At 35.4% G+C, this 25,109-nt stretch overlaps 1 protein-coding gene across 1 annotated transcript in view; it reads left to right on the top strand.

Moving 5' to 3' along the window:
* GRIK2 (glutamate ionotropic receptor kainate type subunit 2) overlaps window positions 1-25,109 on the top strand; it is a 446,579-nt gene that overhangs the window by 123,036 nt on the left and 298,434 nt on the right. The window contains exon 3 of the mRNA XM_072857870.1: window positions 24,734-24,901. Coding sequence (XP_072713971.1) covers window positions 24,734-24,901 — 168 coding nt within the window. The remainder of the gene's footprint in view (window positions 1-24,733; window positions 24,902-25,109) is intronic.

Here is a 25,109-nt window from a genome sequence, read left to right on the forward strand (position 1 = left end):
AGTCAGGCTATTTTATTTCTTTGCTTTTGGACATGAAACCTGGGTTTGGGCTTAAATCTGGTTTTGGGCTTGAAAATTTGATAGAGTGAGCATTCATAAATGGTGGTTTTCCTACCTGTTATCACCTCCTTATTAATTTCTCGACAGCCTCCTTTCAGTCCAAACACCGATTGGAAGGTATTTTGTGAGCCTAGTTGTGGAGCCACAGGTCTGCATTTATAGAAACATAAGTTTTGGGTGAGAAAATTTCGGTACCTTTCAAAGAAGGTGAGATTTTATAGGGGTTAAACTGGGATAAGCAGAGAGGGAAGGTCAGTAATCATAGTTTATCATTGTAGATAAATTCAAAGCACCCACAGAATGAAATAGCAAAGATGATTTCTAACTGCTTTTTAAGACAGTAGAATGCCAAGATTTGTTCATTTATTCCTTTTTTTTTTTAAATTAAAAGCTTTTAGCCCAAGCCAATATAAAATTACTCTCTGGGATTTTTCTTTTAAGAGATAATAAAATATGGATCTGATTGTTAAGAAAACAAGTAAAAAACCTAAAGAACCTCCAAGGTAATGACTATTCTACCATACAAGAGAAAGTCAGTGAGAAAAAGTCAGTGAGAAACTCCTCTGCAAACATGAGATCTGAACTTGTAGCATTTCTAAAAGCTAGTTTACTATTATCTGAAACAAGTATTTGTCTCCTTTTCTGGAAAATATCAGCAAATCTGGGGAGAGGGGGTAAATCTTTGCTTTTTGGACTGTCGTCTGCTGTCACAGTATGTATCTTACTCTTCTCAGTACTAATTCCTCAAGCTTGATGCATGTTTTAGGAGCTTAGAATAATTAAGTAAATATATGAAAGACGTTTCACAGAAAGTCACTTGGAATGCCAAGGTATATCTATGCTTGTATAGATGTTATTGACTCAGGCTGTTCTGGTGAGTAACAGTTTTAAAGATGTCTACCTAGTCTCTTTTGAATCGTCTGTTTCAGTTTTTCTCCCTTCACCTTATTAGTGACTCTGTCTTTGCCTGGGTTGGGCTCCTAAAGGCTGAGAGACCTTGCTTGCCAACTTCATATTAGCTTTCATTTCTGCTTATGATAAATTACTCCTAAATAATACGATATTGTGAATGGTATTGCTGAACAGCCTGCATGATGTATGGACTATAGATGGTCTTGCTGTACTGTTCTTACCTTGGTACAAGATAGGCAGGTTGCCAAACACGTACACGACCTTCAGTGGAGATGTTGGTTATTCCCAGTCATCCTCTGATATGGATTGGCTCTGCAGCTGTGGGACAGCTTGCAACTATCAGCTCTGGCTCTAGAAAATGCATTGCTGGATTCTGTCAGTGCAGAGCAGAGAGTGAGAAAGCTTAGGATGCAGATGAAATGGAGTGGATGTTTTGAGGTGGGAGTTTTGGGACAGAGGAGCAGGGATTTAATGCAGTGAGGGAGCTAAGCAGACACCAATAGGGGCAAGCAGCTAGCATACATTCATTTGGCAAGTATTAACTGTCCTTTAGAAGTAAGCATTCAGATGGGTTTAATAAAAGGCTGCAAGCATCTTAATTTCATTGACATGAGAAGTAGGCAGCTATAATTTGGAAATGCAATAGTTGAATGAGGCATAGAGGAATGAAGTTGTATGTATGTGTGTGAAGGAAATCCCTTCTGTTTGTGGCTCTGAGCTCAGGTATTTGGCCTTTCCACACCATTCTATTGGCTATTACAAGAGAGTTTTTTTTAAATCCTCATATTAGTTTCCTCATCCATAGTTGAGAGGCAAATCCCATGCACTTGAATGAAAAGAATGTGCTCTGAGAGTTTTTGAAAATACCACACTATATTTGCAAAATCATGAATTTTGCAGATCTTCCTGACTTTCCTAGCTGTTTGTTAGTTTGATGCTCTTCAAGTCTTCCTGAGCTGAATTTTCTCCTCCCTACTCTCTGCTCTCCTCTTAAGCATTTAGTTTTGCACACTGTTCCAGGTAGATTCTTCTTACAGCCATCACCCCTGTGGGCTTTGATGTGATGCTTCAACTCTGACACATTGCATTGCAGATTTGTGAAACATGACACCTAGGTTTTAGCATAATTTTTTTGTTGTTCTTTTAATTATTTCAATGAAGCATCTTTGAATAATAATGCTTTCCCTTACTTTCACTCCAGCTCACACACTTTTCTGTTTAATGGAGTCTGTTTTGTTGATTGCATGTTATCCCTGCTTTCAGTGGTAGTTGCAGAACCTTCCAGTTCAGGTTCTGTGTCAGTGTAATTAATATGCTTTTACACTCACTCTCAAGTAATTAATAGAGTTGAACCTAACAATGATTCTCAGGACAGATACTACATTTGCCTTTTACTGCCCTTTGTTAATGGCCCTTCTGCTGGCAAGAGTGCTCATGTCCTAGACAAACTCAATTAATTTTTAAATGCATATTTGTGAAATGCTTTGTCAAATGCACATTTTTAGTAGTACACACATGGTGGGCATTAATTCATTCTGCTCTAAGCTTGTCTCTGAAACAACTCTTGATAACAAGCTGTATCTATAGCTTGATGCTGTGAGCAAACAATATTTCTGGAATGGAATACAGTGTTCCTGTACTATCAGGGGACCTGACTGCAGAGGGCAAGGTAGGAGTTGCAGGCGAAGGGTTAAGGCAACTGAGATATGTATCAGTTACTGAATGAAGGCAAAAGTAATGTTCAGATCATATTGCTGCAACAATGGTTTCCAGAAAGTCTCATTTTCACATCTCATCTTTCTTTTGATTAAAATCATATGTTTGGCTGAACAGAAATTGATTTGGCCTGTGACTATGCAGGCTTTCCTATGCTCTCCTGCAAACACAGTTATAGTAGCGAAGCAAGAAAAGTTGACACAAATTTTGACTACTTCTGGGTCTGTCATCTTTTTCCTTCTAAATTTCTAAATTTTTCAGTCATTTTGGGTTTCAGAACTGTAAAATAATTAACCAGTGCTATCCAAGGAAACTGTTCATTTCCAAAAAATTATCTTCCAGGCTTTAGGACCAAATGAACAGTTCTTAAAACAATTTTTCAGATACACTGACAAAAATATTGATGAACATTGGCAACATACTGAAGCAAGGAATGTCAATGTATGGGGAACAGAGAAGTTAATAAGCTGCTGACAGAAAGCAAATGGAATGCCATGGAACCACTAAGTTGGAAATGAGGGAGGAAAGATCATCATTAATGATACTAAGAGATACTTTTTTCTGGGGAAATCTAACCTTCAATTTATTTGTTTTATGAGTATTCAGACTATCAAACATTTTATTTTTTCAATTGACTGTATTTATTAGGACAATTTATTTCTCAATAATAATAATGTAAAATACAATAGTTTAAATAGCAGGGATTATTTAATAAATAACACAAAGCTACAGGGAATTTATAGCATATTGTCATCTGTGAATCAACTGAATGTAGCAGTTCTAGATGCTAAACACTTGTAACAAAGAAAAGTATTTGTAATGTGCAACTATCACCTTGAAGCACAAGGTTGCAACCAAACCCCATGTAGCTAAATTTAAGGACAAATACATGCATGTCCAAACAGAGCCCTTCAAAGATTCCTCACAACAGTCACCAGTATGATGGAGAAGAGTAATGAATTGTGGTGGATTGACCCCACACCCTCAGATGGATGGAGAAGAGAATTGGAAGGGCAAAAGTAAGGAAAAATAACTCATGGGTTGAGATAAAGGCAGTTCCAATAAGTGGAGAAAAAAAAGTAAGGAACAAGTGATTAAAAAGCAATCACTCACCACCAGTAGACAGATGCCCAGCCAATCCTCAAGCAATGGCTACTTTGGAAAAAACTCCATCCCTAGTTTTATTGCTGAGCATGATGTTAGATGATATGGAACACCACTTTGGTCAACTAAGGTGAGCTGTCCTTGCTGTGTCCCCTCCCACCCTCTTGCCCAATGCCAGCCTACTTGCTGGGGTGGCAGAGTGAGAAACAAAGAAGGCCTTGATGCTGTGAAAACACTGTTCAGCAATAGCCAAAACATTGGTGTGTTATCAACACTGTTGTAGCCACAAACCTAAAACACAGCACCCTACGGGCTGCTATGGAGAAAATGAACTCCATCCCAGCCGAACGTAGTACATGACTGAACAAGTATGTTCAGTTGTTACACTTCTAAGCTTCTGAGTGTTTTGATTTCCAGTTAGAAAAACTGAAAAAAATCTGTGGGTTTTCCAGTTTTCATTGGCAGCATTGAACAGTGGGAAAGAACTGTTTAATCTAAGACTAACAACATACCAAATTTAAGAAGACATGAAAGAGTAGTATTTTGAAATTTCACTTTGCAACTTTTTTCACTTTTTGTTAAAGGGCAATTTAAAATAACTAAAACATAAGTATAAAAGAACCTGAGCAAAAGTGGAAATGTAAAAGTCTGAAATTTAATTTAAAAAACAAACCAAACCAACTTTTTTCAAAATAAAAAAATTAGCATAATTTGCTAAAATTAGGAAATCTTACTGATGTCAAATCTGTATTTTTCCAAAATAAAATAAGTACACAATAAAACATCACTTGAAGTCTAAATCACTCCTTGTATTTTTTTATAGGTAATTGAATAGCTGAGCAAGACTGTAACAGATATTTTGTTTGAAGGATTCTCTAATTCTAGCAGCAGTGATTACCTACAATAGCATGTATAAGGGATAGCACATGTGAAACTCTCCTGCTGATTAGAGTCCTTTCTGATTACAGTTGCCTGTCATTTGCTAAAGCCACACAAGGCACAATCAACAAGCAATTTCTAGCCTGGAGCATAAGATCTTTGAGCTGAACCATTCAGAATGGAGAATTTAGTTCAAATATTTATTTAAATCTTTTGTTGCTTCTGAAGAGCCATAAATTTAAAACTATCCAGTTACATTGTTTCTGAAGGATCCAGAAACAGTTTACAGAAATGAGGATTGGAGCAGAGCTCTTAATTTAGGCTTGGGTAACCAGCTGATACATCCATATTCCTTGTTTGTTTTGGATCAGTTCTTTGCTTATACATTTCTGGATTATTTTTGCAGTACACTGCCTACATATCTGCTCTCTAGCATGAGCAATACTGCATTCCACATGTAGTCTTAAATTACTGCACTTAATTAGCCTGCTGGTTTGAAAGAACAGACCTGCAGGCAGACCCAAGTAGAGCAGAAATGTACATATATTGCCCCATGTTTAATGAAAAGTTATATCATGGAGCTGAGGGAAGACACAATTTGTCTTTAAGCCCTTGCAAGTTTTGAAAATAGCCTTTTAATCTAAGGTGTAAAAATTCAGAATGCAAGATTACAGGTAATCCTTAAAATTACCCCTTATTAATGAGAAATCTGGACTTTCATAGCGCTACATTATGTTGTATAAAACAGCACCAAATTAAACAATATACTAAGAGGGCTTGGGGAAATCTGAGTCAGAGATTAAAATCTTTCTGGAAAGTAGATGCATACATTTTTGGCCTAAGGATATTATTTTATTAACAACCTAGCATGGGCAAAAGCTATATGTAATTTCATGTTAGTATTAAGCCACATTTTTAAAAATTTTTACTTTTTACTTTAAATCACAATGATTTACTTAGGTTAATTTATATGACAGAAAAAAACCTGAAGTCACTGAAGACTTTTAAACAATTGTCTTGTTTTCTACACATGCTTCTATTTTCTTTTATTCGTGGCTAAATACCTCAACACAGGCAAAATGAAAGATGCATTTTGGAGATTAGGCTTCAAATAAAGGAAAAATGGTTTTAAAGAAGTATCTTAAATGTCACAGAAGCTTTTCAGAGGGGGCTATGTATAGACTTCAATGCAGGAAAAGCTAAAAATAAGTGAATATTGAAGGTACCAAATAAATTTAGAAAACAGCTCAATACACCTGTGAAAAATGCAAAGAAATAGTTTGCACTCCCCCAAAGTAAATCTTTAATTCTCCTATCTGTACTGCCACCTTTCTGAAAAACAGAATAAATGACTCTTTCCCAGTAAACCTGTTGCAAGATTAAAAGACAAAGTGTCACACTTCATTGTTTCCATGGCATGAGCAGCATTTCAACTAAATTGTCACTGTTCATTCTGAACAGGCCTTTCCACAGGTCTGAGTCATTACAGATTTGAATTGAATTATAAAGACACTGAGGCTAGTGGTTTACATAAATCAATATGAAAGGCTAGAAAACCTGCTTTTCTCAAAAGTGGTCACTAACAACGATAGGCTAATAATTTAAGACAATGTTATTTAAATCTAATTTACATGATATCTTTATATGTATGACAACTTAATCCTGCTTTTTTTTTTTTTTGCTGTAGAGTGATATGCTTCTAGCTGTGTCAGTTCTAAAGAAATCCATGCTACTTACTGGGTATGGAAAGCTGTAATTTGTGAGGACATTTTACAACATACTATTCCTGGGAAAATCACTGCATGGAATCTTTCATTTTTGATTATTGGGGGAAAACAGCTATAAGGAAGGACCCTCATAAAAGACAAAAATGCAGTTAACAGTAAATTAAACCACAATAACAACTAAAACAGTATTCTGTAATATCAGAATAAATATTTATATCTTTGTTAAATAGCAACATGGTAACAAAGGGCAACTGGTAAAGAATAAAAAATAAACACACTGGAGTGTAACATGAAATTAATTATGAATATACAAGTGTACTGCGTCAGAAAGCTCTTGCTGTAGGACCTTTATATTGTTACTAGCTCATGTGCATGTATCTCCCATACTCACGTGCAGATACATACACACAGAGGAGAACCAGCAGGAAAAAGGCTCGAAGGAAAATCTTTAATTCATCTTATCTAAACTCTACAAAGAGCAGGAAGAAAAAGGACATGTGCCAAGAGCCTTTGAGTCTACCTATTTTGAATCAGTCTCTGCATGTGCCTTTGTTTTTTACTATACTATCATACTAACTTCAACAGTCTTCTAGTAGGATGAATTTTGTACATGTAAGTATATTCTGTATCACCTGTATAATTTTTAGTGGGCAAGCTCTATCTTTATGGATCTTTTCAACATACCTCCAAAAGACCAGATAATTATTTTTATATAAATAACTCTAATTTTATTTTTATCAATGGGTATATACTGGCTTAAGGAAAATGAATTTCTAGTTCAGGGAGTAAATCCTGTTTAGCTGGATCAGAAGGTGACCACTTCTATGTAACTTGGTTTTTGTTAGTTATTTGAGCTGTCATTGTCAAGTATCAATGTCTTAGATGTCTGAAATATATGAAAGGTAGCAAATCCAGACAAAATTTACTTTTTTATTTTTGAAGTGGATGCAGGTTGGTATACCTGAAACTGGGTAATACCACTTTGTATGTATCTGTTTTGTGTATCATCTTCAGAAGGGCTGCTGAAATAAGGTTCATTTTTCTCTCGTGAAAAACAGTTAATGAGGTTCACCTACAAGAAATCATTGAGGATTATGCAAGAGTATTTAGGAGTGTTGGATTTGTGTGTTCAACAAGGAACAGCAGGGAAATCTGATCTCTTCTAAATAGTACTTTCAGGATACAATTAATCTCATCTTAAGGAAGGCTATAAAGGCTGCTTATAATAACTAAACTAGAAGGGACATCCACCTTACAGAAAACTAAGAGTAGGTGAAATTGAATCTAACCCAGTGAATCTGATTCAGCTGCCGTAAGGTAGGTGCTATGAGAACATATTGCCTCCAGCCACAGTTACAAAAGTGCTTGCAACTCCAATGAGTACTTTGCCATATCTGCCAGCCTCTACAGGTTGCATCCTAAGAGAGTCTCAGGCAGCCTGAAAGGGCAGTAGATGTCTGTTTTGCAGCAACCAAATCTTGTTTTGTTCCTCTTGCAAAATTCCTCTTTATAACTCATGTTAAAGTATTAACTGTGACTTCAAATAACCTTAAATTGCTGGGCTGATGAACCCAAGATAAAAACAAAACAAACAACAACAACAAATTATTGAAACCAGCCCAACATAACCAACCCTCTGGCTCAGAATTGTCACTGAGGCTTTACTAGTGGAAGACGTGAATCTTTAAAGACTAGAAAAGCTAAATGAACAGTTTAAAGAAAAAAATGGTCGTATTCAGTAGCTGCACGAAATTTAAGCTATTACTTGCCACACAAGTGTGAAGGTAACAAAGTCTTGTTTTCTGAGGTCAGTGTAATTTCTGAATGATGACAGTCAGATGACCAACTGTTGCACAAGACTTAAGTACTCAAAAAGCTGGTGAGTTTTGGTCTTAAATACTATCCAAAACTTATACCATAAAATTGGTTTAATAATGAGGTTTTGATCACTTCTGTTCCTAAACTGAAATCTAATAGTATAACCTCAAATAATCCGTTGCTTTGTTCAAATTTGTTGTTGAGGCCACACCTCGAATACCGTGTTCAGTTTTGGGCCCCTCACTACAGGAGAGACATTGAGGTGCTGGAGCGTGTCCAGAGAAGGGCAATGAAGCTGGTGAAGGGTCTGGAGAACAAGTCTTATGAGGAGCGGCTGAGGGAACTGGGATTGTTTAGCCTGAAGAAAAGAAGGCTGAGGGGAGACCTTATTGCTCTCTACAACTACCTGAAAGGAGGTTGTAGTGAGGTGGGGGTCGGTCTCTTCTCCCAAGTAACTAGTGATGGGACAAGAGGTAACGGCCTCGAGTTGCACCAGGGGAGGTTAAGATTGGATATTAGGAAAAATTTCTTTACTGAAAGGGTGGTCAAGCATTGGAACAGGCTGCCCAGAGAGGTGGTGGACTCACCATCCCTGGAGGAGTTAAAAAAACATGTAGACGTGGCACTTCGGGACATGGCTTAGTAGGCATGGAGGTGTTGGGTTGACGGTTGGACTAGATGATCCTAGAGGTTTTTCCCAACCTTTATGATTCTATGAAATATAAAAACGATTTGAAGTTTTTTTATATTTTAAAAAGATAATTAATCCTTCAACACAGCAAAACACATACCAATATAAAGGCCTAAATGGAAAAAAAATGAAGGTCAGTCACTTTGCTCTTTGATACAGAAGAAATGTATTAGGGGTCTAGAAACTGGTAAAAATGTAGCTGTGTTTTGACACCACAAAAATACTAAATATAATTGTCTCTGACCTTTCTGTTTGATAACTTTTAATATCATATTTCCATTCTATTCTGTGTGACTAAAGACAAATTTATTAGGACTTTTATCTGTCAGCTGTGCTTGAGAAATATTAAATTTTTTAGATAAACTACTACTTCTGGTGAACAAATACATCTCTCCACAATAAACATGAAATGGAGAGAATTCAGGCAGTTTCAAAGATGTTCTCTCTCAGCATACAAACCACCTATTAGATAAACTTCTATTACATAAAGTTGTCTACTGCAAATATCACAACTTCACATCATCAGAAAGAAGCAAAATTCCCTGGCTCCAGAAAGAATATCTATTTTGTCTTGTAATGTTACTGGATTTTAAGCCACCTTAGGGGACGCTAACCTATATCCCCTGTCTGCCACACTGAAATCTCTTTCTTGTTTGGTTTCCCTAAGTCATAACTCTGCAAAAAGTGAAAATTAGCACTGAATACTTTATAACTAGCATCAAGTAAGGCCCTCTAGTTCTTGTATGAGAAGAAACAGTGAATAAGAAAAGTGTACTCACCATTTGCATGACATACATGTTTTTGCAGAATTCTGTCTTACTCCAAGCTGTCTCTTTTCCAGACTGAATTGTCCTTTCTCATTCACTCCTTATGTGAAATTCATTATATACTTTGTTGCCTTTCTCTTTACCTTTTCCAGATCTATTATATAATTTCTGAAATGAGCAGGATTTGGTTCAAGGTTCAGATACTTATCTGTGCCAAGTACCCAAACTCCCCTTTTAGTCAGTGGAAGTTAGCAGATGAAATGGGCAAGCTGTACTGATAAGCTGCAAAAGGACTGATAAAATGTGAGTTCTATTTGTGTTTTAGAGCCACCTGTGTAGATAAGACATGAGACTTGGGAAAGACACATTCCTTTTCTGTACCAGAGGCCAGGAGGGGTAGCTTCAGCATTGTCAGGTAGCCCATATGTGGACATATGCATCGAGTCCTAGATGATTGTGCTCAGGTGAACTGTTCTCCAAGATCCATTGAATACAATGGGAACTTGCACTCCTAGCACACCTATGGGCTTTTAAACGTAGGTGTCTTAATCTTCAACTTCAGTCGTTCCCTCCCTCCCCGCCAGCCCCCCCCAGAGGGGATTAAAACTATGTGCAATGTGCAAGATATCGGCAGGAAAGTAGAGCTTCCACATTATACATTACTGTAGAATTTATCTTCCAGATTGCTGTTTTAAGCTCTTTTTTTCCCCTGTTTTGTTGCTGATATTTAGACTGTTTTCCTAATGGAAATAGTTGGAATGATTGTGTCAATATCTCACCTCCTTGCTAAGTATGCTTCTTTGCTTGAATACCTGAAAACAGAGGTTGCAGAGGTAAGTTTTGTGAAAAAGGTGGCTAGATAGCCTGTTCATATGCCTAAAGCAGAATGGCCTTCAGTGAAGATACTATTTTTGTTAGACATTGACAAATACAGTTGTAAGATATAGATTCCTTGAAAAAACATTTCATATGATACCTATGATTCATGGAACATCTTCCTTCCAAAAAAATTGTCTCCTCTGTGGAGGTGTTTAAAAAAAAACCAACATATCATCAGCATGGGCAGAAACTGATTGTACTGAATGAAAAAATAATTTCTTATTAAACCTTGTAAATTAGAAGAAAAACATGGAGTATTTTTACTGTCTAGTCTTCTGTTGTTAAAAATACAAGTCTTCACTGTGGATAAAGTAGTTTAAAGCATTTTAGACTTTTTAAAAAAGTATATCCTTGTAAATAAAAAAGTAAAGCTAACACTGTGGTCATACTAGACAAGACAGTATTCTGGTTAAAGATGTATCTGTCTGGAAGAGTTTGGCCATGTACTAGAAAAATATACAGAAGAGAGAATAAAGAGGAGGAGTTGCTTTATATAAGATAACAGTTAATATTTAATCCATATATAGGGTTCAGATAAGGTAGGATGCATAACTCCTGCTTTCCTGCCAAAACAACTTTTCAATTTTTCCCAAGAGGCTTCTAATTCAGTAATTAAAACTTAATTATCAAATTAGTGAACAAATTTTTAGAGCATAATTATCATATTAGCTAATATTTTCTTAGCATTTAGACTCTTAATAAAACAAAATATCTGCATATAACTGATGATCAATCTAAACCCAAACTTTGGATATGACTAGTGCTGAATTCTGGGTATAGATGGAAACAGAGTGAAAGGATATACTGTGGAAGTATCATTTGCACATCTAGATCACATTTCAGTCATTAGGAATATAAACACCTTCCCTCTCATGGAAAAGATAATTGGGTAATTATTAAGAAAAACAAATGACAGTCAAATGTACTGCAGATGAGAGAGGAGTGTAAAGTATTCAGTATCTCTGGGCTTCAGATCAAATGTTTTTACCTTCTGCTTCTGTATGACACTTTCTCCCAGCCCCTCCAATAATATTTCTGCAGGCTGTGAATTAAACACCGCTGGTTTATCATTGAAGTGAATCAGTATCTCTGATATGTATCATACTGAAAAAGACCCTCTTGTGCCTCATTAAATATTTTTGCTTGTTTACTTCAAGATCCCACTAGAATCTGTTCTCCACATGAATCTGCCATAAATTATCAGTTTCTGAAACACTCAACTTTCATAAGCATTAACATACTTTTTATTGATATTTATCATATTGAGTGATTTTAGAAATATGAGTCTGTGGCAAAACTTGTGCATCTTTTGTATAATATTTAGAAGAGAAATAGCATGCAAAAGCTTTCAAGAAGCTTTAAATTTATAATTATATTTCTTGTTTATGGAGTTGATATAGTACATTTTGTTCACTTCTTTAGAGAGCAATGTCTTAATTTGTTCTGCTAATGTCTTGTTTGTATAAGTCATACTGAGATGCATAATTTATCTTAGGTCACATTACAAAATGTAGTATGTTTGGTTATACTACTGATGTAACATGAAATAGGTGAGTTCAAGGAATCTGAAGCAACGTATTTTTAAAACTTGAAAAATACATTTGCACAGTCTAGCAGCAGATGTACCTAATATCTCTGCTTTGGAAGATAAGAAGCTTTTCTGGTTTTGTTTAACTTCCTCTTTTATCCACAGTAGCGCTTAACAATCTCACTACAGATCCATCTCTTTCTTGCTCCTTGGAATTTTTATCATCAGCACCGAATACTTATTTGCTCATGCTATTTGCTTGTTTCTGTACTCATGGTATGTCACTTTTTTCTTTTTTTTTCTCCCATGGCTGAAGACTCAAAAAGGGAATCATTGAGAGAATACAGAAATACCATTTCTATGCAATCCAAGCAGCTGGTACATTAGGGAGAGAAAAAGTGAAGATTTTTCCAAATAATATTCAATAACCCACCTTAGTCTTCTGAAAATTGCTTCTAAGTATTTAAACCATAATCCTGTAGCAGCACATACCATATTTTAACCAGGGTAGCAATACTTTTGGCAAAAGTGATTTTGGTGAGATTGTTACTAAGGTGAAAAGATAATGACTTAATTTCTAAGCAAGTCTCTAATTCAAACATTTTTGGAAACTGAACATTTGAGTACTGAAGTGAAACATTATTAAATGTAACAGTAAAAAGTGTTTGTCGCATTTAAAACTTTTCTGTCAGTCTGATTTTGAAATTTGTTTTTTAATTCTTTTATGACTATTGTAACTTTTCTTGCTATTTCACAGCATTTCTTTAGCAGTGATTTCAAACTGTTTAATTGTAATACAGTCAGAAAACACCTTGAAAAGATGATTAAATGTTCCAAGCAGTACTGAAGAAAATCTATATTTTAATAGCTTTAAGGACAAAATGGAAACAATAAACTGTTCCAGTTAATGCACTTTAACATGGCAGTGTTAGGAAGTAGTAATGCATTACTACAAAGTAATGTAAAACATGATGTAGCAAACTAAACTTTGAAAATATTTTCCTGAAATATAAAAATAATTGAAAAACTTAAGTTTTCTCACTTTACAGTGCCATATGCAGGACAAGAAACTTTTGTTTTGTATCTCATGTATACAGTTCTTAGAAAACAAAATCGCACTGCTGCTAGTCCCTGCTAAACAGGTGGATTTACCAGTTCTTGCCTCTTGCTTATTCAGGGATCATGGAGGAGCACTTGTAGAGTTCTACTTTTTTTCCATTAAGAAACAAATATTTGTTGATTCTTTGGAGGTCACTTTGCCTATGCACAGCAAAAAATACCACAATTCTCTTTTTTGTTTGAAATGTCTGTGGAAAGAAAAAGTATTTCACCAAATAATAGGAATATGGGTCCTTTAAATAAGCAGTTGTAGCACATCTCTCCACAATACAATTATGAACACTATTTCATTAGCCCAAAGAATGACTATTAAGAACTGTTACAAAAACAAATCCATTTATGACAGGGATTATTCTGTGGATAGTGAAAAGTACATACAGTTCATACCATTCATAGAATTATATTTGGTACTCTGCATCTCTTCTGTTTCATATGTGTATGTGTGTATATATTTTAAGCCTAGGTATGTCCTTCCCCCCCCTTAAATTAGATAATACACTTCATAAGAATTGTTTCAAGTTACTGAAGGATTCTGTCTGTGAAAATCCTGAGAGAAGGAAGAAAAATGTGAAAATGCCATTTTTGAACTGACTTAAATCACTTAAATATCTACAAAATCTTGAACATTTAAATATTAAGCATTAAAAATCATCCTGAAGCTGGTGATAATCATTTATACATTTTACTTCTGGAAAATATTCTGCTCAGGGATCCAGATGCTCAAATTTCACTTACTTTAACAGAGGTCATGGCATTCAGCAGAGCTCAGGTCAGGTATTTTTTTGTATATCCATTTTCAGGATCCAAGTTTTAGTCTTTTGTGATTGCAAATAAACTTTTATTGACCTTTTTTTAATGTCCACAGCCATGAGAATGAGCACTCTTACTGTTTATTTTAAAAGAGAAATTGATCTTTTATGACATGTGTTGTAATTTTAAGCTTTTGTGAGTAATTTCAATAAAGTTTTTGTTTCTTGATATTTTTGTGAAGAGGAAATTTATTTATTTTTGAAGATTAATATAGGCCTTAAGTGTGAGAATCTGGGGTTGTTTTTTGGGGGTTTTTTATTAGAAAAAAATTATAATGCCTATTATGTGATTCTCATTTGCTAGATCCTGCAGTGCTTGCTTTGTTGCTTTTAAATTAGCTACTGGGTCTTAGCAGGGTGAATCAAATCATCTGGATAACTGGGAGTTGACTCTGAATGTACTTCTGGCTAGCGCATGCTGATATTTGATGCTAAAGATGCATTAGAAATTACTTGACCAGAAAGAGCAAGCAGAAGGTGACCTGACTGTATAACACCAGTCCCGTAAGGTGTACTAGTATTGTGGAAGGAAGCATAGGATTAAATAAGAAAGCAAGTTGGAAGCTACAGGCTGGGGCTGTAGATTACTCAGGAAGAAAACCTGAGTCCTGACCCTGACTTTCTCTTCTATTTAAGCATTTTCTACAAGAAACTGATTGGATAAGAAGCAAATGATCTAGAAATCATGGGCTGGCTCCTATTTCATACTTAGCAGAGGTATATAGAAGTATATGATAACTTTAGGCTTGCTCTTTTTTTCTGGATCTTGCAGACTGAAAATTCCTGTCTATATGGTAGCCTATCTTCAATAGAAGTTGAAAATTATGTTATATGCCTGCTGGTTAGGGCATTGCTCTGAACAGTGAAAGACATGAGCTTAGAGTTCAATATATAATGGAATCTGTTTTCTGCTTTATAGGCAAGTGCTTTAACATGTATTTGAAAAAATTTAATAACCATATAATCACAAGCAGTATATTGCATTGAAGGTGTCTTTCCATGTAAGCTGTGCTTTGAGCTTCTACCAATTAAGAGCCTTCTGACTTCTGTGAAGTTTAGGCACTTTTCTGTTTCATCTTTGTATGTTGAAGGATCCTAGCATGAGCTTCCTATACTGCAGTATTTCTCTACATGCTTTGATGCCTACAGTTCCTGAGAAACTTTTCAGCTTTCCACAGAACTGTCAAGTGATTTCTGATAACTGCTGAATCACAGGCTCTGTGAATTTCTTTGGAGAAATTAGGTGTGCAACTTTTCTAAGCCCTGCTTGAAAAATTACAATGATAAGATCTGACTCCGAATCCTCCATTCTTTCCTGACTCTTATTTACCTTATTAAAACAAAACTGAACCAAAAGAAAAAAAAAGCTCCTTTTGCTCCAGCTTTTGCATGTGGACATATTAGTATTAAATAGCACAATATTGTAGGGGTCAAGTCAAAATACATTTACTTTTTTAATGTCTACTTATTTCTCATGAGTGAGTCACTTTTATTTCAAAAGCAAGTGAAAACCTGGATAAAACTTCCTCCACTGTCTGTGTACAGTTTGGCTTCTCAAATGTGATTCCAGACACAAACCAATGTTTGAGAAGATGGATGAATAGCATTCAGTGTGATGGAAAGAAAAAATCCTGGCCTAATGCAATATTGTTAGCATTATCTATGGTCTGTATGAGGAGGTCAGGGAACTGTTTTTGTCAGTGTTCTAATGTATTTTATGACTCTTTCTAGAATAAAATTAAATGGTCTATGATTTGTATATCTTCAAACCTATAAGCAGGAAAGTTTGACGATTGTGACTGCCCAGTAAGTAGCCTATAAACAGTTGTAAGACTTCTGCATTAGTCCTTGTGAAAGTATTTATGTAAAACCTAAGCATTTAAGTTTGCATATTATCTAATATCTAATCTAATACTATCTAATATCTAATCTAAAGAAGTTTTGGAGAAAAAAGTTTTCCTCATGGAGACTGAAAAGCTTTTTATCTGGTGTTGGCTGCCTCTTTAAAAAAAAGGGAAGGAAACAAAGGTGTGTTATTTTAAGATAGTTTAAAACATTTTGTTAGCTGAAGTAATGAAAAGCGCATTTTAGCAAAGTCTCCTGAGGCCATTTTTGTAGTCACATTTCATTTAGTGTTTTGTTTCCTTTTGTTACTGCTAGTCATGAGAGACTAAATATTACATGAATGTGATAATTGCGTTGAAATTATCAAGTGTATTCTGTAATAAATTGTTTAGCATGTCAGAGGAAGCTAATGTATATCCTTAAATTGGGAAGAAATCTTACGGATAGTACATTCTAACACTGTAGGTGACTGTGTTTAGGTGTTCTTACTTCGCCTGTCATCTTTAGTCATGCTCTGTTGATATTCTGACTGAAAGGAGTAATATTCATAAACAGAGATGCTATCAGAAGCAATGCTTTGTAAGTATGCTGCATATTTCAGTCTAGTAATATTTTTTAGTAGTATTTTATTTATGACTTTTCAAAGCATATTTGGAACTGTGCTGATGAAAGTGGTGTTTGTCACATCTGACCTAAAGATGTTAGAATGCATCAAATTATATTTGAAATACAATTTTAAAGATACTTATAATTTGTATGTACTCACCTTTAAAAATCATTTTCATCAGTTTTATAAGATAGAGGCTTTTGTTCAAAAGAGATCCATGCTTATTATTTCCTCATATTATCCTTTATCATTTTGTCACATTCAAGAAAAACAAACCAAACTCTTTCTGTTTTGATATATAATTTAACATTAACAGGATAAACCTAACATTGACTGGATATAGCCCCTTATGTATTGCACAATCAGAAAATATATAGTTTTATTTGTCTTAAATCTGTGGATAATTCAAATCCTTTTAGGAGAACCATGTCTTAAAGTTGCCAGTTTCACTCAACCACACTAAAATATCGATCAAAAGATAACTTAGATGCTGAAGGTAATATTTCTATGCATTTTATAGTGCAAGATTTGCAGGATTCTGTGATCATGCCTTCATACACTGATTCCATGAATGCCTTTAACATAAATTATAACTCATTTCAAAACATGTTACTGATTTTCCAATAATTGTGCCTCTAATGCAATGTTGAGGTGTTTGACACATCTTTTTTGGGACGAGATATTTATTTTTCAGAAAACCTTCTTGTCCAAGGTCACACAGGAAGTCAGTGGCAATGAAAATAAACTCCAGAAATTCCAGATTCTGCTTCCCTCCTCCAAACCCTATGTACACTCCGTATGAATAAAGGATACTGCTGAAGTGTACTGTCTTTTCCCACAGTGGCTTATCCACATAAAAAGGACTTCAAAGTCAAATAAGCAGAGTTTTCTATGTCAAGTGATCCTTTTAAAGTTTTTCCTGTTGTGAGATTCAGAAAGCTTTCAATGTATTTTTGAAATGGAATAATGAAAACATGGTATAGTCCCGATTCACACTGTTGTATTCTAAATTGATATAAAAAATTAAACTACATTGCTTTATGGAAAAGGTTGTAAAGAAGAAAATTTTTCATTTGCTTTTAATGTCTTGCATGAAAGTCATTAATTTTCTTAAATACTGTTCCAGACAGAAGTAAGTGGCTAAGACGTAATTTTGTTCTGTATTTATAGGAAGCACACGTCTAAGCTGGCAACCTTTATGGAGGTCTTTGAACCACCTCTGTAGCTTTCCAATGCATAACAGGATCTCAAACAGGATTGTCAGTACAGCCCATAGCATGCTTGATTAAGGCTAAAATGCTTTCAGCCAGCAACCCTGATCAGTCACGGTAGCACAGCACCTACCATGCCTCCTGCTCCCAGTATCATCCATGCCATGTCAGTGATATCGGGTTTTTTGGATAAGTCTCTTCACTGCCTTCTGCCTATGCCTGTATTTGGAGAACTGTAGTCCCTTCACACTTCCAAAAAGCCATTACTTTCATCTCTGGAAATGCTGTCAGTATACTAGCATCCATTGAACTCTAAATAAAATGCTTTTGACTTTTTATTCCTCTGCCTGTAGTACCACCTCACATAATCATTGGGTCTGATTACCAAATGGCCAATTTCAAAATTGGAACACAGCAGATATAAGCATATATTTTAATGGTATAATTCCTGATAGACTTGCTTGATTTTCTCTTGAAACACTTTTTAGAAGAGTTGTTTATCACAGATACTTTGTTCACAGATACCAATTACTCCTTTCTCCCATCTTTCCAGATTAATTAAACAAAGACTGTCTGAGAGTTCATGTTTTCTGAATGGGAAATAATCAGTCAGAATAAGAAATTTCTGTTTGTCTCATCAGGATTAGATCTGGGCACCATAGTTATTTTATATTCAAAGTATTGGTCTGAGGTGATGAAGAAGAAATAAAATAATTTCATTCATATATAACTTCATATAAATTTATTAGTATAATTTAAACATATTTGTATGTTTTTAAAGTAAAATGATGTAAGAAATGTTACTGGGCAAGACAAATTGTTTTTAAAAGCAAATTTTTTCCAGGATCTCGGTTACCTTTTTAATGTTACTTAAGATATGGGTTTACATTATTATATTTTAAAAGTTACTGTATTATTAAAAAAATGATGCTCATGCCACAATGTGACTGATGTTACTTTTTATAATGTATTAATAAAGGCCTTCTTCATAGCTGTCAGTAAATTTGTGCAGATTGTGCATGATAACGATAATATGGCTATAACGTTAAAAAAATCATACTTATTAAAAACTAGTGTGTGTATGTGTTAGAACTTTATCAAGTTGTTTCGATATTAGAAAAAAGTAGGTAACAGTAGCTCAGGTTTTATGGCATGCATCTGTTTCAAACGTTCACCATATGTAAGAGAAGGAGAGATCTACGAATAACTCGTTCAGGCACTTGTATTCATCTAGTGATTTTGTGTAGTTAAGCACTTTTGTACTTTATGCTGGGTTTTATCAGATATTACATGGAGATAACAATGCAAAACACGCAAGATAGCAATCCCCAAAGTGGAATGTTTGTGGGGGGAAAAATACCTATGACCCTTTTGTGGAATAGAAATGGAAAGTTGAATCATTCAAACGGTTATCCTATTTGTGAAATTAGGTAGTAAGAGCAAAATCAATTTTTCTTTTTTTTTTTTAAATTTTTGCCAAGATGTGTAGCAAGCTGACTTTTTTTCCTCTGGATTTAGTGTTTGAGAAAATTATTTGGAAATTGGAGAAAACCAAGATGGCTTGTGAACTAAAAATAGCAATTCTTCAACTTTTTTTTGGTGGAAAGTGCAGGCTTTTTCATTTGAACAATTTTAACAAATTTTTTTTGGACTTGTATAATTGTTGTAAAACAATCTCAGATTTTCTTTTCCCTTGGCAAATAATAAGGACACGTTACTCATACTATTTTAAATACTACATATTTTCCTTTTTGATAAAATATTACTATCAATTTTTTCCAGTGGTTTCTGTTTCTGAAGAAACTGTTACTTGCATTAGTGTCACCCTGATGACTGGATTTTCCCTATTGGTTATGGTAAAAGAACTTGGTCATATAAATACCTTTTTTTCAATAGTGACAACCGTGATGAAAAATCCTAGTGGATTTCAGGTTCAGTAAAAGCAGTTCTAGTGTTTCAAGATTAATAAGAGATCTGAATTATCCTGGATGTCACTGCAAACGATACAGTATTTAAAGATTGTTTTACAATTGCTCTTGCATACCTGGCTTGAACTGGCCTGTCTTAAACATTTGTCATCACTGTGATGCAGGGGTTGATCACTATTAAAATCTAGTGAGCTTTTGCTAAGTGGTTATCATGACAGCAAAAACTTGAAGTGTTCAGCTATACAGCAGTCACCTACTGTACACAGTTAATAAAACTTCATGAGCTACAGATTGAACTGTAGCTACGTGATGCCATATTCCTTACTGTTACTGTTATAGGGCAGAGATGAACTGCCATGTCATTAACATTGTAAATGAAGAAGTCATATATGAGACCACTAAACCAAGCTAAGCATTAAATACACATTTTATTACTCCTTTTAAGTTTTCTGTGTCTGTTTTGAGGTAGCAGTGAAAATTCAGCCATTTTCTCTAGGATGTCCTGCTGATTGTATAAGAGAACTGGTGTTTCTGCCTATTACGGATCTATAAACTGTGTTAAAAATAAGACCAACCCCAACACTTGCATTTTTCAAGCTGTTAGACAGAGATAGGCATTGGCTTGGCTGCTTGTCCATATATCAATGGCAAGACTTATGACTCCTCTGTCTGGCTATCTGAGAGCATGCAGTGCATTCCTCAATTTGATTATTAAGGCTATCCTGAATACAAGGTACAACAGCAGTAGAGAGGAACAGCCTGCTTGGAAGGGAACAATATGAATCAGTATGCTATAACAGCTTCTGGAAACCACTATACTCAGGTTAAACTCAATTACACTCAGGTATAATTGAGTATACCTGAAGTGGAAAGCCAATCCTTTTTATTAATTTCCTTTCCGTTTTATAAAAAAATGCAGTGTAATTTGTGGCTTGTCTCCCAGTATTAAGCCAGTGGATTTGCACAACATTTTCTTTAAAAATACTCAAAGTATTTTTTGCTGTTATTTACATATTCAGTAACAAATATAGGAACATAACGGTAAGGCCAAGGCAGTTTAAAGTTACCAAATAAGTTTCTGCTTGCATCTTATGCAGCAATGGAGAAAGCACCCTTCAAAACTTCCCATTCCTGTCAATGTCTGAACTCATTTAGATGCCTTTGCTGAGCATCTTGAAAATATCTGAAGCATAGACTTCCACATACGCTTAAAAGGGCTCTCATCTGGAGAACGAGGAGCTGTTTTGTGACTATATTCTGATACTCAGAATACAGACATGTGTCTGCCTACGCTCCTGCTCTGCTTAGTGTATGAGTTAAATTTAAACTGCTTAGAAGTTCAATTAAAAAACAGTGGTGCCCTGTGTGCAGCATTAGGTTGGCCAAAGCTAGCAGCTGCTATTCACTATGGAGGAGCCTGGCATTTTCAGCCATTTTGCATATTAGTAGGACATGGTGTACTTTGAGAACCTGTTGATTTGAGCCTATTCTTAGAGTGAAGGTTAAGAAGAACCTACACCTGCCAGCATCCAAAATATTTAATTATGGGATGGTCTTCCCCGGCTGCTTGAGCAGACAGATACAGAAGTATCATAAAAATGAAATGAAAGGAGCCTAGTGGCAGTTTTGACATCCTACAGGTTAGAAAACTGTTGTGAAACTGCAAATATATGGTCTAATCTATATTCCTCTAGGTTTCTTACTTTTAATTCAGTGTCTATCTAGTGTAAAATGTGAAAATATTCAGGACAAACTCAGAAGCTAAGTTTTCCTTCCTCCTAGCAAAATATCCTAATCACAGGACAACAGAAACAGGCTATTCTACCTCTGTTTTCCTTAGGAATGGAAATTTACCCTGAGGCAGACAGACCATATGCTGCCATCTTTGCAGGGGATACATTTATCACAGGGACAGAGAATGTGTGAGTGAGGGAAGAAATCACTGAATGGTGCACGTGGGAATTTTCACGTCATTGCCACTCACAGGAGATAGAGACTTTGTCATCTTCATAAAATTATCTTACTATGTGATGGACTGTCACTACCATTAGGAATTACCCATATATGAGAGGTCAAAATCCATTTTTATTTTTATTTTATCTTATGCTGAGAGTAGTGGCTGCATCTTTGACAAGGAATTCCCCATCTCAAGAATTTAGAAATGAGCAGAATGAAAAAATACAGGAGTAAAGAAGGAAGATTTTATTGAGCTTCACACACATCAAAATTAAAGAAGAAATATTCCAATGTAAAAATTTCAGGGAGTAGAAAGAGATATTGTAATGCTTATTTCTCTTTGAGTCCATTGTAACTTTAGATACAATCTTTTTTTTAATAACTGTTTGTGTGATACTGGTTTATTCAAATACATTTGAATAAGTGCTTTTCAGATGCCTTAGGAAAGCCTATACAATCTACTTTAATTTTCATTATGTTAATGGAAACATCTTTTTATTTTTCTTGTCTCTTAATATCCATACTTATAACTTATTGACTAATTTTTAGCTTTCTGCAGCGATTTTTTAATATTTTCCCCAAATCAAAATAGGATCTTCCTATACGTCACAGTTTGATTTATAATGTTTAGATGCTGTAAGTCTTAAGCAGCACAAAATCTTGTCTATCAGGCTATGTTTTCATGAACAGAGCACTTCATTAATTTCAAAAGCAGTAGGTTGCCTTTCATGTTAATATTGCATTATTGTGCAGATAAACATGGTCACTTTTTTCAGTTTTAAAGTGTACTAGGCCTATATTTACCTGAATGTTATCCATGTTTCTTTTACTTTAGCTTCTGAAGTATTGTTAATATTGGTTACTGATAATATATACATTCTATGCTCAATCAGTTTGGATCATTTCCCTAGCTAACCAAATTTTTCTTAAGGGTCTGCCTCTCACATCAGTGGCTCAGTCTCAGTTTTTAATGACTAATGTTTAAATATTTATTAGTCACATCTCATCTCAGTGGTTAGTGCTTGTGTTTTTAAATTAATATTATTTGAGCATCTGCCCCTAGGGTTCTCACCAGGAATTTAAGGGCTCATCTGCAGGAAAAAAGTTAACACCTCCATCCTGTAGTGAGAAACAGGTTGGAAGAGGCAGGAGGTTTGCAAAACTGAAAAACCTTTTCATATTTAATAGTATCAGACAGAGAAAGAGTTGATAACTAAATACACATTCCTTTTGCTTTGGAAATGGCTTGGCTGCTCAACAAGACTGTTTACAAACTGATCGTGAAGTTCAGTCTGACTCAGTTCCTGTACATTCAGATTCTGAGAGCTTCTTGCTGAGAAACTAGTGGAGTGTTGAATAAATTTTTTTAGATAATACAAAGCCAGGTAGCAACATTACTTTGGAAATGAATAAGCACAAGCTATGAGAAAGTGAATGAAAAATTTCTTGCACAGATATAATGGCTGGCTTGTAATTAGTGATCCTCAGATGATGGCCATTGGCCATCCGTTAGTATTGACAGATGCTGTTAGCATGAGGACTGAAGAGACCATATGGATGCTGATTGTTTTTCTGAGACATTTCATGTCACCATAGTAAGGACATATCTTCAAACTACTTTTATTGTCAGTGTATCCTTGGCCTTTCCAGACTGTCGTGGTTTAGCCTCAGTCCAAGCACTGCACAGCTGCTCGCTCACCACCCCCTCCCTCTCGCCCCCGGTTGCATGGGGGAGAGAATCTGAAGAGCAAAAGTAAGAACAGTTTAATAATTGAAATAAAATAATAATAATAAATTGTAATGAAAAGGAAAAAAATGAGAGAGAGAGAGAGGAACAAAACACAAGGGGAAAAATAAAAAAACCCAAACAAGTGATGCAACTGCTCACCCCCTGCTGACCGACACCCTGCCAGTCCCTGAGCAGTGACCACTGCCCCCCAGCCAACTCCTCCCAGTTTATATACTGAGCATGACGTCATATGGTATGGAACAGCCCTTTGGCCAGTTTGGGTCAGCTGTCCTGGCTGTGTCCCCTCCCAGCTTCTTGTGCACCTGGAAGAGCATGGGAAGCTGAAAAGTCCTTGACTAGTGTAAGCACTGCTCAGCAACAACTAAAACACCAGTGTGTTATCAACATTATTCTCATCCTAAATCCAAAACACAGCACTATACCACCTACTAGAAAGAAAATTAACTCTATCCCAGCCAAAACCAGGACACAGACTCAAGAATAAATGATGTTACCCCAAAGTATGTATAAATTTACATTTCATGGGCAATGAAATCTCATAAATGAGAAAAGAACAGCTGAAGCACAGCACCGTTTTACAAAACTTATTTCCCTCATTTAAGATGAAGGCTGGCTCAGAAGCATTCTAAAATTGCCTATCATTTGAGGCATGTTTGTAGGCATAATTTGAGGCATATACACTTTGTTTGGGGATGCTTTCATTGCTTGATAGAGGTTATGTAGGGTGTAGTTGCTTAGATTCCTGTATTTGCTGACAATGACGTTAACATGTACATGCGGCTCAGTGCAAAAGTGTAAAATTTGAACTCTTTGCTCAACATATTTATCAGTTCAGGCATGCAGCCATGTTAAAATATCTATACATCTTCATTTCTGGAGGTGGTTTGGGGCATTCCAGTTCCATGCTCCTTTATACGTTGCAATTCCAGTGAACCCTCCAGTTCATTATAGCTGTATCATAAGTCTAGAAGAGTAGAAAACAAGAATCCAGAAATCTCCCTCCCTCCTGCCACACACACATAGGTGGCGGTTGATCTGGAAGGGGTAAATGTAATCATTTCAAGTTTAAATATGTAAAATAAAAATTACATACTCTTCATCCCTCTCCTATTTTGCTTCTAAATAGTGTGGTTAGTTTATATTGCCACACTCTTTTTATTCACAATGGTAAAATGAACGTTGGACAGAAAAAACCCAAACTGTTTTCTTTAAGGTAAGTTTGATTTGTTGTTGGGTTATTTATGGTTTGACCCAAACCTCACCAAAATCATGAGATAATTTCACAAGTTGCACTGTATCAGGTTTATTAAGTTAAAAATTTCAGGCTGATGAATCTTTTCCCAAACTGATGATTAAAGATGTTCTTGTATGCTATTTTGGCTTACTAGTGGTTTGTTTTTTTTCTTTCTTCTTTCTCCCACTACCAGGAGGCATTTTTGAGTGTGTGGAATCTGGTCCAATGGGAGCAGAAGAATTAGCCTTCAGATTTGCTGTGAACACAATCAACAGAAACAGAACTCTTCTGCCAAACACCACATTAACATATGATACTCAAAAGATAAATCTCTATGACAGTTTTGAAGCATCCAAAAAAGGTAACCTTTTGCATATTTAATTTTTTTAATGAGCAACTAAGACTCATTTAGTTTACCTGCCTGAAAAAATGTCTGTCCAATAAAGCCATATGCAATGAGACCGTACAAGTTTGTGGCTTACATCAAAGAACTGCTTTAAAGACCACCCCTTGAAGGCTGTAATGGTAACTGCTTGAAAATTACATTGTCACCTTTGCTCCCACTGCCC

Source organism: Ciconia boyciana, chromosome 3, assembly GCF_034638445.1.
Source record: "Ciconia boyciana chromosome 3, ASM3463844v1, whole genome shotgun sequence".
Taxonomy (NCBI): domain Eukaryota; kingdom Metazoa; phylum Chordata; class Aves; order Ciconiiformes; family Ciconiidae; genus Ciconia; species Ciconia boyciana.